Genomic DNA, 14,276 nt, shown 5'->3' on the forward strand with positions numbered 1-14,276 from the left:
TGTGGTTATAGCATAAAAGCAAAAACTTAAAAATTATGATTTTATATCAATGAAAGTTATTTTGTTTAGCAAAAAATAGAGCTTGCATTATTTTTTTGTCGTATAAGCTTTTGTAATTAATTTGACCAAGAAATGTATGATGCAATAAATGCAAGACTAAATGAGAACACATTTAATGGAACTTTGATTCAAATTATTTCTGAAAAAATGGGTAATTGATGGCTTTTCCACTTTTTTGGATTTTCTATTCGATAACAAATTACTTTGCTAATATCTAATGTATGTAGATAAATAGATAAAAAGCACTTTTTTACCTTTTTTTTCTGGGGTTGGGTATTTAGAAAAAGGGAAAGGGGTAGCAATGGGCCGCGATCTACTGATATTTAGTTGGGTATACAAATTGATTCAGTATAAGTTGAGAGATATACATTTAAACAAAAAAATTAAGTACTTTTTATTACATATATATACTAACGACTACGCCACTATTGGCCTCTGAGAACATTTGAAGGAAAAGGAAGAGGTGAGTCGAACCTTAACTTTTTATTAAAGTTTTAAAAATATTTTTTAGGGTTGGGGGGGGGGGGGATTTCTCTTTGGAGGTACCTGTACCCAAAATATAATGATAAACCTTTCCTGATTTAAAGAAGCTTTGCTGCAAAGGAGAATCATATCGTTCTAGCGGTTAACGCGATTTTAAGGTACTTACATTTTACAGACTTTTTATAATTTTTAATCTTTCTTTTTTAGCCTAATACAATCAACAAAAAGGATATTTTTAATATCTTTAGTCTGATATTATGTGTGAATTTGGAATTTTTTCTCTCCGCATTACAAAATTAATGTTATATACCCAACTATTATATGGTTTGCTCGTATCAGACTTACAAACTATGATATAGACTCAGTAGTAAGAAGTGGTTGCAACAGATAACAACCCAAAATATTATTATCCAGTTCTTATCAAATATTTAGTTCTGTAATACTTAAATTAAAGGAAGTAATATTATTTGATAAAGTTAAACATGTTATTTTTACTTTTTATATTTTGTGTAAATATATTCTTGTGATTATTCTTAAATTTTTTGCAATTTTGTTTCCATCTCGTAATTTGCACGTGTCAAGATACGTTAACAGATTAAATTTGCATAAAAAATTGCTAACTCAGGGAGGGTGGGGACATTGGGCTGTTTCCTATTATCCTAGTCGCCTAAGTTTTATAGTAACTTTTTTTATTCGTTGGCTTAACAAATTTGGGGACTTTTGAATTTTGAATTGATTGTTCATTAGGTTAAGTGTCCAAACGATTCAACAACTAATTGTAATCTACAGTAGGAATAATTTTGTGTATTATCAACTTATCGGCCATTGTCTCATCCCTTTAGATCCCTGACTACAACTAATGTCCTTTTGATCCACATTAGTAACATGTGTGCTTGCTTGGGTTTGAATCTGGATCGCACCGCGTCATACTAAAGCATTAAATGGTACCTTCAAATGTTAGGCGCAATAAATTAATAGAATAGAGAATGTGTTGACCAATAAACAGGATAAATCATAGTGGGCATTGCATGCCATTACACGCGGATAATGCCCTGGGTTCTTGAAGGAGATCCAAACCTCAACGAGCTAATTACGATGTTAGAAAGTATTACAAATTTATATTTGGTAGCTACGCCTATAGACACACATATAGACATCCCACATCTTTTATATTATAATATGAAAATGTACTTATTAATATTTATATTTAATTTCAGAGCAAAAATGGACTAGAAAATATAATGTAAATTAAACTGACATATTTCAAAATGACTAGAAGGTTAATGTCATTTTTTAGCGCATCTATTTTATGTCATACCGTGTCTGTCAGTCTGTCTGTCTGAATGTCTCAAGGTACTCTAACAGTATTTGGAGCAATTGCTCAAACTTTTAATGGATTCCTTAATTTAATTTGTTAAATGAATAGGGTTCTGGCTTATGCGGGGGCTCTAAAGCTTACTTGACCTAAAATTATAATATCAAAATACTTTTTGTTTCATAAAAGCTATGATTGTGGTCCAAATGCGATATGATGCAAAGCAACAAATTTTTACTTAGCTTTAAATGTCCTGAAATGGGAGTGCATTTTTGAGAATTTTTAAACTATTTGTATTTTTTTTTGCTGGCGTAATTTTCTGTGTTAAATTAACCTAAGTTTTCTGCATGTTTTCATCCTTGATTAATTAGTTTTAATTTAGGATTTTTGTGACTATCTTTCTTTTTTACTTCCTCCAAAGAATAGAATCAGGTAATTGATATTAATATTGATTTACATCCCTTTCCTTCCTCTAATATTTATTATTTACCAGATAATGTATTTATTAATACTTTAATACTTAATTGGATCTTACACCAGATTATCAAGTATCCTAATAAAGTAAAATAAAATAGCTGGCTAAAATGACAATCCCCTCATTCTTCACTTAACCCCATCCATTCCCCTCCTACTGTATGAACTAACTGACCAATAAGTGATGCCCATGTTACATCCGTAATTGACAAAAAAATTCTCTTGTAATAATATCCATGTATATTTTATATCAATTTACTAGATGCAATCTTCAATTGTCATATCCTTTGATAACTTTACATTGTTATCATACCTATTGAAATAGAAGACATGAATCTATGCAAAAGTATGGCCCAATAATCTTATTATTGAATGAATCTCCCTACATGTTCCTACTAATATCATTGAAAGTTTATGGAAGGTTTAGAAATACTAAAAACAACTTTAGATTCTTGATCCTTTTTCATTTAGCAAGTTCAATTAATGTTAAACTTAATTGAAGTATATACCTAAACTGTTACTTTTCTTGCCTAATTTACATATTAGAAAATTTGAATATTAGATAGAATTATTATAAAGTTTTATCAGGAGCTTAAATTATACAATTTCCTTCTAGATTTGTTAGCATATACATATAAGTATATATATATTGGTTTTTAATGATTAAAGCAAAATATTTAATATTCATACAGGAAGTTCTTATCTAAATTTTCCATCAAGCTTATCCATTTTCCTGTACTTCTTAAAAGGTTATTTATCAAGTTTAAGATATTTTGTTTCAATTGTTTTCATCCATCAATTAAGACCTTTAGGGGCACTTGATAGAATGGGGGAGGAAATAGACCCTCCACTTTCAAAGATAAAGTAAATAAAGGTGTGGTGGTCTTTTTTTTCCATGGGCAATTTTATTTGGAGGTTGATGATACCCTCACCCAAAATATTTATAAACCTTTTCTCGACTTATGTAAGACAAACGAACACATAGAAATCCTGTTACTTTTACATAAGGATTACACAAAGTTTTAAACTGATCAAAAAAATATCCTAAAATCTATATAGTAAAAGCTGTTCATAGTGCCTATAAAAAATGAAGTCATACAATACAAATGACCAATTTCAGACCAATACTAATGACGGTTAGTATACATTTTAATTGACCAATGGTAGGCCAGTATGACGTCATTTTTTATAGACACTTTAAAATGCTCCACTACAAGATTTGATATAAAGCTTTTTAAATATCTTAATATTTACTGATATATCAATGTTTTAGAAGTATTAGTGGCCGTTGGCAACAGTTTAGTTGGCAACCAACAGGTTGAAGTTGACCTGCCTGGTGCCAGCTACCTGACAGGACTGGTGGCCACAGGGTCACATAACCTTCTGGTGACCGACACAGCTGATAATCATGCTGCTGTTTACAAAGTTCAGACAGACGGTCAAACCAACTACACCAACATTTTTAGAGGTAATCTTACGAGGCGACTTACTTCATATCATGCGTATTGATTTATTAACAATATTTGCAAAAGCTAACTTTTTTTTATTGAAAATAGGCCATCTGGAGGGTGTATCTACCCTCCAGATAATACCTGGAATTTACAAAACCTCTCTTAAAGCCAAATGCTTGACACATCTAAAGCATCATTTTTTAATTCACTTTATTTCAAAATTGTTTAATTTTACATCTAAAAAGATTTCTATGCTAAATAAATTTCTTTATTATACCTACATGCTTTTATTCCCATCTTGCTCATATTAATAAACATAACAAAATTAAATAAATAGAACTACATCTAGTAAATTAACATACGTACAATTGTACAATGTACATTATTTTTATTTGACATTATTATATTGTTAAAATAAAGGATACACTTGTGTATTATACATGTAAATAAATGACAGCATAGTTGCAGGGAAAGGATTGATTATTATTGAAATACAATGCTGTTTTTTTTATCAAGAAAGGGTTTTATTCATTGGGCTAGCTGCTAGGCCCCTAGAAGCCTCCAGGTGACCTGGAGGTGATGGGGAGAAGACGACTACCCCTTTCATTTTTATTTAAAAGGTGGGGGTACCCTACCCAAAATAGTTATAAACCTTCACAGGACATATGAACAGCTATATTGTAAAAGAGACTCTTACCGGTTTAGCGAGATTGTTTAGTACAAACCGACAGACAGACAATCAGCTTGCCACTTTTAAATTAGGGTAATAGGCTTAATTGATCTTTAATTTGTTGCCAGATTTCAAAGATTAAAAATCTCTAGGTGTTTTGATTATATTATTTCTTTCTTTGAATGTATCAACATAAGCATAATAATGAATAGAAATGAACAAAATAAAAGTAAAATCTTATTCAAAACTGCACATGTATATGTCATTTGTTTTTTGTCAATTAAATCTAATCAACAAATAATTGCAAGTGACTAAATAAGCTGATTACATAAATTGTATTTTTTGTTTACCTATCATTAGAACTTGATGACAATAGTATTAGCATATACAAAACTAGCGGATACTCCCCCTAGAGGCCTCCCCCAAAATAGGTTCAAACCTTCCCGTGACCTATGAGAAACTACCCTGTTAAGGAGAACCCAATCGGTTCAGTGGTTAGCGAGATCCTTCGGTACATACAAACAGACACACAGACGGACAAAAAGACATCCTATTACTTTATTATAAGGATGAAGTTATTGTGGGTGGACATGGACAATGGATAACGTTATTCTTGTTTTAGATGATAAGAGCAGCTATTTCGAGAGTATAGTTTATTCAGCAACAACTGACTTTGTCTATGTTACTTCACCTTCTACTAACAAAATAATAAGGTAATAGATCCTGGAAAAATTTATTTTCTTTTCGCCAAGGGTTTATTTATTTTTTTGGGAAAGGGGGGAATCTAGAACATTCCTTGGATCATAATAAAATTCTAGGCAAATACTACTACTATCACTCTAGCCATTTATGAGATCTTAGCAGATATACATATGTATACACCTACAGACAGACATCCTTTTACTTTAGTAATCAAATTTGTTATTGTTTAGGCTGAAAGAGAATGGTTCGGAGCCTTCATATTTCTTGTTCTCTGGTATGCGTCCTTCCGGTCTTGCCATCAACCCTTGCACTAGGTAAGATATGTAGAGAAGTTGCGCCATTATTATGTGAGTAACTCATTATTTTTTTGTTGATACTAGTTTTATTATTATGGGGTACATTCAACTTAAAGTGGGGTAACCCTCCACTTTCAATTCTAGTTTTAAAAAGAAACGGTAAAAATAGTTTTTTGGGATTTTCCAGGTTAATTTCTCTCTGGAGATTTCTTTGGCCTATAAGAAGCTTCACTTTTAAGGAAATCTATATCTTGTCAATGGTAGCAAGATTTTAAGCTACACTCAGACAGACAGATAGACATTCTGTTACTTTTATTTAAGAATTCAGTAATGTTTTCTGTTTAGAATAATATACTGGAGCAATACAGCAAGGAAAAATGGATCCATCCTGTTCTGGAAAGAAGGGCAGGATCCAATGGAATCCAGGTATGGTTGTTTTCCATAAACAAACTATATTTTCAATTTATAAGGTTGAACAAAGTAGATGATATGTAAATACAATAATGAGAAATATTCAACAAGTGTAATAAATATAAAATAATATTTGGGGGTAGATAAAAAGGTCGTCGGTTCTAATATGTGTTGCCCCCCCCCCCCCCCAACGACAGCTAAAATCACGTATAGGTTTCGTGATTTTTTATCTGGATTAATTTTATTGTTGGTATAAGATGATTTGGATCCAGGTTCTTAACTTAAAAATCTATATAAGAAAGTATTTTTCTAATAATTTGGAGACCAATTTTTTCATGAATGAGATGTGCTGTCTTAAAAATACCTGACAGTTAAATTATGTTTTTTAGAATACTGTTGAATGATTTACAAAAGCCTCGTGGACTTGCTGTAGATGTTTCATCTGGAAAATTATATTGGACAGAACAGGTATTTTTTTTAATATAATTTTTATGTTTTAAATTTATCATTTTAGATATTGATAATAAAGTTACCTTTGAATTATATCTACCTAACTTTGATTGATTATACGTTTGGCTTAATGAAACAAAAAGTTGCATGTCACTAAAAAATACTATTTTGCCTATAGCCTTAAACCTAATAGGGCAGAATAAGTAGATGGAGGGGACATTGGGTTTTTAATAGACTAGTCTCCAAATTTAAGAATCTCGGAGACTTTTATTGGATTTTGATTGGTTGATTTATTTAATTCTTAAGAATCTTGGAGACTTTTATTGAATTTTGATTGGTTGATTTATTTAGTTTAGTGTCCATACTTCTCAACCACTAATTGTAATCTAAAGAAGTGGTAATTTTGTGTATCATCATTGGGGATATACATCAATTCTTTGGCCATTGTATTATTCCTTTAGATCCCTGAGAATTTTTTCATCTATGAATTTCAGTATTTTTTTATTTTAGATTGGCAATAAGTTTGAGATCCGGTCGAGTAATTTGGATGGCAGCACGGTGACAAGCTTGGTTAGTGAGACTGGCGGGGAACCTTTTGGTCTGGGGATATCCACTAGCGCTGTGTACTGGTCTGACTGGAAGCGGTCAGCTTTGTGGAGGGTTAATAAGACTAAACCTCACAGGTAAGATAAGGATTCACATGTTCATTATTAGAATAGCTTTCACTGAGGCTGTTCCTTATTTCAGGCAGACTAACTTTCATTTTAAAAGATGTAATAGTATGATTCTAATCTACATATGATGTTATTCATTGAAAATACAATACTTGCATAAATTCAAGGCTTAGCATTAATATTAGTTTTGTCTCTTTCTATAATACAATTCAAACTTATGATAGGTATGTTCGCATTAAAAAGTGACTTGGACTAATTCTTAACTAATTCTTAAAAATTTTCAAATTACTTTTATTGTTAGATTTATTTCACCTTAGGTAGGTATTGGACATTAAACATTTAATTATACTGGTACCAAAACTCGTTCTCTCACACATTGTTCCAAAAACGTTGGGTACTGTTAATTAAATCTTGAGGTTAGTAGAAAATAGCAGTGTAAAAAATCATCCTTAATTATTTCAATAATCATAGTTAAAAAAAAATATAATGTTTTAGGCCTGAGTTGATACAACAGTACAGCCTACAAAGACCCAACGGTGTAGCTGTGATACCCCCTCTGGTGGGTGACTGTACCGCCAGCACCAACACCAAGGTTCCAGACTCCACCCTGCCACTGGCTGTTCCAACCCGTCCTTCAAATACTTCAGGTATAACATCGGTTTTAGAAAAGAGAAAGACTAAACTACATAACTTTTGTGTCACTTTTGAGGAAGACGATTTCCTTTTCTCCCATCTCTTTTGAAGAGATTTTCTTCACCCCTTCCCTTTTTCTTTTCCGTTTATATGACGTCATATGAATCGTCTTCCTCAAAAGTGATACAAAAGTTGTGTAGTTTAGTCTTTCTCTTTAGAAAAATGCAATTTCGGGGGTTATAATGAATAACATTAACCAAGCATACATAATTTGTTTGAGTTGGAAAAATTTTCTTTAAAGTGTTTGACATGCTTTAAGACATCAACATAGTAATTGACTGTTATTTCGTTTCAAAGAATATTCTTTATTCTCAATACCTGCATCTTTTGACATTTGTATTTTTTTTAGATACAGATCTGTCTTCCCCTTCCCAAGTGCCAAATAGTACACAATCCTCAAAGTTCGCCAAGTAAGCATTTTTAAGAAACCTTGCTCTTCAAGGACAGGTTTAAAAATAGGTTAGAGGTCTGTGTGTTGACTTAATAGTTTTATCCTGAACTTTTTGTTCAAGATTTTTAAATAGACGGAATCCTTCTAATTTATCATATAAATCAAAGAAAGTCAATATAATTCAAGTTACAAAACTATAAATGTGTTTGTACATTGTTGTTTTACCGTAGCGGCATAAATATTAGGCATTTCCATCTACATTCATTAATTGAATGCATGGATAGGACAATGGGGGAGATATTTATCCACCTCCAAAATTATGTTAGTAAACTTATTCATTAATTATCTCATGACTTTAAAGCAGTAAAGAAAGATTTTTTAAAATTCTGTCATTGGCCTATTGGTGAAGGAAAGGGCTACTTTTAATGGGCCTGCAAATTAATAATATAAAGAGATCAGCCGTTTATAAGATATTACTGGACAACTTTCTAATAAAGTATGATTTACTAAAAAGTATGTGGTTCTGCTTAAATTGTATTAAATAAAAATAGTTTTAGTGAAAACAATAATTATGAAACGCTCTATTGCGCGATTTTGTATAGGTATTGTGTAGTTTTAAACATTTCCGCTAGAGTATGCAAATCTACACCAAAAATTGTCTTTAACAGCGATTTTAACTGTTTTTAGCTATTGTACATTATTTTCAATATTTTTGTATGTAATCAATATTCTAAAAAACAAATAATCTAAAATTAAATCTAAATTATGGTTAAAACTGTATAATATTGTTTTTTTGTGTTAAAAATATTATTTTTCCTTTCCAACAGGAAATTCATAGCCCGGTGTAATTTCAGTTTCAATTGTGCATTTGTGGAGGGAATTAGTTTCCCTGTAATAAAAATAAAGATTGGCACTTTAAAATCTTAACCATTACACTGAAACTGTGATCTTCAAATTTAAAATACTAAATTACCTACTAATCATAATTTTGAAGGACTTTTCAATATTAAGAGGGGTGGTTGACAATTACTCTCTTGTGTCGAGCCTTAACCCTACAGAGGACAAGCTTGCCTACCCTAATCCATACTTACCTAGCCTAATTATTTAGTATGTGCCTGAACGGATATCTCCTGGTGGGTTCTGGTGACTGTGAGTGTGATGATGGTTGGACAGGAGAGTTATGTCAGGTATGTTAGGGGCAGATACTTATTTTTATAGAAAAACAACGTTTTTTAACTTAAATTTTATTTATCTTAACTTAAAGGGTCATGCTTGTGCAATCTTCAGAATTATACTGATAACATAAATGTAATGTTCAAATGATAAGAGATGTTGCTTCTTTTTTTATGTAGTTAGTAAGACAGTTAATAATGTCTTGTTTCATGACTGACAGCCGGACTTACAGACATGTGACCTTATAGAATAATAGATGATCTATAAAATAATGAATTTTTAATAAGAACTTATAATTTTTAGATTGATATGTGTTACAACTACTGCATGTCAGGGAGCTGTAGTATCATCGATGGACACCCTGTATGTTCCTGTCCTGATAGTTATACTGGTGCTAGGTAATATTACTGTTGGACACCCTGTATGTTCTTGTCCTGATAATTATACTGATTCTAGGTAATATTATTGATAGGCACCCTGTATGTCCTGTCCTGATAGGGATACTGGTGCTGGGTAATATTACTTTTGGACACCCTGTATGGTCTTGTCCTGATAATTATACTGGTGCTAGGTAATATTTGTGATGGACACCCTGTAGGATATTGAAACAAAAGGTATGGAACTAATTTAAAGTTTCCACCAAATTGAGTTTCTTAAATTTCAATAACAAAGTTTGGTTCACAAAGAAAATTAGAAAATTAAAATCTAAATAATTATTTTGTGCATTACCAAGTGTCAATTTTATTAAATTTTCGGTTGCAACTTTAAATTGTTTTATTTTTCTTTGCGTAGCTACTCTATAATAAGGTTGTTTTTACACCGGAGGAAGTTTTTTAGATAAACGTTATTGTCTCTAATTCATTAAAGGGGCCTAAATATGGTTGTTATTTGTTATCTGAACTTATAATAATAATTACTTTTAAGATGGAGAGCTGTGACTTCATGACTTTTTAAGTTTAGTAATTATGCGTCGGCAAGAGTTGATTTTATTAGGATATCTGGTCTGTGTCGGTCGTGGTGTCCGGTCAAAGTCGGTTGGGTAGCACCAAAATTTTTAAAAAATTCTAAATAAATCTTAATTTCTACATTATGACTTTTGAAACCTAAATTTTTTTTGGTGAATACTAAGATATCAATGATCTTATGAGAAAAGTGGTGTTATGACCGTTTGACCGCACCCTGACCGACTTTATGGCCGATTTTTGTCTGGCTTTTACTACAGACATATATCATGAATATCGTGGCTTCTATTACAGCTAGAGACCTATAATTTTTTTTGGTAAATTCTTGAGCAACAATAAACAGATAACAATATTAATTGGCGCCGCCAACCGCCGTTTTACCGCCGTAACCGCCGAAAATAACGGTTTCCGTTATTTGCCGTTTTTCGGCGATGATCAGAAAAAGTAATTTTTTTGTTATGAAAAATAAAAGTTCGTCCTAAAATTTGATCATCCTAGCTGCAAAATTGGCCGCTCTACAGCTGTTTTAAAATTTAGCGGCTGGCCGCTAAAAAGTGGCTAAGGAGCGGCCTGACCGCTATGACTAGAAAAAGTAATTTTCTCTAAAAATACACATGAACCACCAGAAAAAATTTTTACGTCTTTATCTGTAACAGAAGCCGAGATAGAGGGGGGGTCAATATGACCCCCCCCCCCCCCCCCCCCGATCTATTAAGGTGGGAATTGGGGCCCGATCTGTAAGGGTTAATATCAAATCTTAACATTATCTCATTCATAATATCTCACAGATAGAGCAAAACGCGCTTTTGTTTGCTTAAAAAACGGCTTTTTCCGACGATTTTTATAAGGTACGGGGAAAGGAAGAAATTTTCCGTATTATATAAAATGTGCATTAAATTGCTTTGTTCTCCCATTATAGCTAAAATTAAACTTTTTCACATAGTTCTAGATTTTTCCTGACAGTTAAGCTGGCTTTTAACATAATCCTTGCTTTAATCCAATGTATAGTTACTTAGAAATTGATAAAATAAGCAATATTTTTTTATTGAAAACCAAATACAATAACAAAGCCAGAAACAGGTTTTTTATTAGTATCCAATTAACTTTAAATGGCCCATCTCTCGCCCACCTTTAATTACAAATTTGTAAATAATAAAGACGCAATATTTCTTTATAAACAGTCTGATAAAAGTGTAAACTAATTCTCCAAAGTGGGTTATTTATTGTTCAACACAATAAAAAAGGATATTATTATTTTATATAACCTATGAGATTCAACCCTTTGTAGACAGTGAGGTATTTTTTTTGTCAATAATACGAATTTAAAATATGTCTTTATTACCTAATTACTACGTTATAAAAAAACGAATTGGCAATTTTATAGCATAAAATAAATCCTTAACAGTAAGTAAATTGTTTCAACTATATATGGCAAGTTAAATATCCCTACAAACATTATAAGAAACAAAAACGTTCAGATTTTCCCTGTTTTTTCCTTTTTCCCTCTCAAAATACCATAAAATCAAGGCATTATTTCTGGATATTTTTGTGAATAGGACATTTTTGGTTGATCAGTGTAGTGAAATGTGCTTAGTAAATGTTAAGATTTGATAATCAGATGAGAAATTTTTACGTTCACACTCCCTTTAACATTTGTGTATGTTTTCAAATTTCAGATGTGAGGTATCTGAACAGGTTCTGTCTGCTGCCATATCACATGAAGCCTACATAAATCTAGTCTATATTCTTCCAACTATAATTGCGGCCCAGGCTGTAGCAATCATCATACTGGCCGTCTGTCTGTACAAGTAAGTTTTAGAGTAGAATCGAGTAAGAGATTTTGTGGTATGTTTTACAATCAAGTACTTTTAGAATCGATATATTATTACTTTGATGTTGCATCAGTTTTTCATGTACTCTGGTAAAGTGAAGCTCACAGCTGGCTAAGATAACCATACACCATCTTTACTGGATGAACGAACTGACCAATGAGGTCCCTATTAGCTAGCTAAATTGACGACAAATATTCCCCTGTAAAAATATCAACATATTTTAAAAATTATTTTTGGAAGAGCTATGTTATTTTTAAAAAGCTTTACGATTATTTCTTAAGTATCAAGAAATATATACCTACTTATAATAGTCAAACCCATCAGCAACTCAAAAGATTCATGTGATATCATATTATTTCTTTTTTGATAACAATTTGATACTTTCAGGTACCGCAAGAGGCCTCGTATTGTAAGAAAAAGATTTATCTCTGCCTCAAAATATGCTGATAAGGTAATTGGAAATCTATGGAGGCAAAGGACATTGAACCGTAAATTATAATAGTCCCAAAAGTTTTTAATTCCTTTGCTAACCACTGCACTGTAGGGAATTTTTAAAAAATATTGATCGTGTTGCACAAACTTTTGCACTACCTTAGCATTTTTATTTTCTGGGGTTTTACATACATTAATTTATAGTCCACTTAAGTTTCCTGCAAAAATAAGAAAGTTTATTAAATGTTTTTTTTTTTCTTCAAAATTCATCCTAATGATGTTGATCTTTGTACATGTGTCTGCTTCTAATAAATATCCTATCAAGCTATTAAAACTGTATAATTATTAGATAAATATGAATGTATTGATATATTAATATGATTACCATGTAATAATGTAATAATTAAATGTCTATGTGATTATCTCATAACAGGGTTGAAAGAGTTATTGAATAAAAGTTCTTATTATTATTATTATTATTATTATTAAAAGATAGAAATATAATCTTAAGTTCACGAATTAAATATTTAGCATTATCAAAATCTAAGGCACCAATATAATCAATTACATATTAATCGACCTTAACAAAATTTTACAATGTTTTTCTAGGTTGACCGAATAAGACGCAAGAGTGTAAACAAGGACGATACAAAGAATATAGTAAAGGGAGCGGAGCACCTCGGAGAAGGGGGAGGTGTACAATTGGATATAGAAGACTGTTGCAATATGGCCATGTGTGATACGGTAATAATTATTCTAAAAACTAAATAACACAAATAAAATTCATGCGTTAGTTAGATACCTTCTGGATTTTGGCTTTAATTGTTATTTATCGCATCGTTTTATTGACAGATTTCCGTGGAGATTAAAATGAAAAATTATAAGATTAAAACCAGTTTTGTTAGCCGGAGCAGAGGGGCAGAAGGACCAGGCTAACAAAACTAGTATTAATTTTATGATTTGTATTTTTAACCAGGGTTTATATTTTCTTACACCAAATAAGAGATAGATGTCCATTTAATTGTAAAATCATTTGTTCTATGTTCTTATTTCATATAAATTAATATAAAATCTTTAAAAATTTACTTTTCTAGCCATGCCTGGAACCACCAAACAGAACACCAAAGAAAATATTTGGAAACCTGAAGAAATCTTGTCATTCGTCCGACAGAGCAGCGCTACTAGATAACAATCATGAACCTGATTTCTAGCATAAGACACAATAACAATAAATAAGTGCTAAATTATATCAATAAAAACTCAAAAGTGAATTTATTTTGCCAAAAAAAGCTATGCTTGTTATTTTATGTATTTTTATGATTTTGGACCTATATTTTCTATAGTGAAATTTCCTTAAGTAGATTAGGTATATTATATTGAAATGCCTATTTCAATATAAGAATGTCAAAAATAACATTAGATTTATATAAATATTGTTTTTAATTTAATTTTTTGTTTTAAGAATAGTATGTAATCAAAAAGTTAAAGAATTTTTTTTGGGGGTTCGTACCTATTCATTTGCATTTTACATTTATTTAAAAGAGTTCAACTAAAATGAAAGATAAAGTTATTGAATATCTTAAGTTTTATCGTATAGTTAAATTTTAAATTTAATTAGAAAAAAATAAATGATTTGGTTTGATCGTATGATATAGCCGATCTAACAGGAATAGGTCAGCATTGGGTAGCAGGGAGAGGTTTTAGTGGAATATTGAATTATCTGCAGTTGTCCATTCCCTTTCTGCTACTTGATATTAAGTTTAAAGTAAATAAAACTTGAAGCAAATCTAATTTTTAATAATATGTT

The 14,276-nt window shown here is 31.1% G+C and overlaps 1 protein-coding gene across 1 annotated transcript; it reads left to right on the forward strand.

Moving 5' to 3' along the window:
- Positions 1 to 1,750: 1,750 nt before the first annotated feature.
- Positions 1,751 to 13,959, forward strand: cue (Low-density lipoprotein receptor repeat domain-containing protein cueball). The gene is made up of 16 exons (XM_080164448.1): positions 1,751 to 1,822; positions 2,241 to 2,290; positions 3,606 to 3,800; positions 5,076 to 5,166; positions 5,386 to 5,469; positions 5,797 to 5,877; positions 6,252 to 6,330; positions 6,823 to 6,995; positions 7,482 to 7,633; positions 8,029 to 8,089; positions 9,179 to 9,257; positions 9,547 to 9,641; positions 11,882 to 12,013; positions 12,425 to 12,488; positions 13,079 to 13,213; positions 13,564 to 13,959. The coding sequence occupies exons 1-16, from the start codon at positions 1,812 to 1,814 to the stop codon at positions 13,678 to 13,680; spliced, it is 1,599 nt and encodes a 532-aa protein (XP_080020574.1). The 5' UTR covers positions 1,751 to 1,811; the 3' UTR covers positions 13,681 to 13,959.
- Positions 13,960 to 14,276: the final 317 nt, after the last annotated feature.

The sequence above is a fragment of the Acartia tonsa genome, chromosome 6, assembly GCF_053477335.1.
Source record: "Acartia tonsa isolate MP-2025a chromosome 6, ASM5347733v1, whole genome shotgun sequence".
NCBI lineage: Eukaryota > Metazoa > Arthropoda > Copepoda > Calanoida > Acartiidae > Acartia > Acartia tonsa.

What these genes read in the sequence shown, in the direction of transcription:
- cue (XM_080164448.1), top strand. An exon ending in TCTACTAACAAAATAATAAG is followed by an intron (nt 5,167 to 5,385) that starts GTAATAGATCCT and finishes GTTATTGTTTAG; the next exon opens with GCTGAAAGAGAATGGTTCGG. An exon ending in CAGGATCCAATGGAATCCAG is followed by an intron (nt 5,878 to 6,251) that starts GTATGGTTGTTT and finishes TATGTTTTTTAG; the next exon opens with AATACTGTTGAATGATTTAC.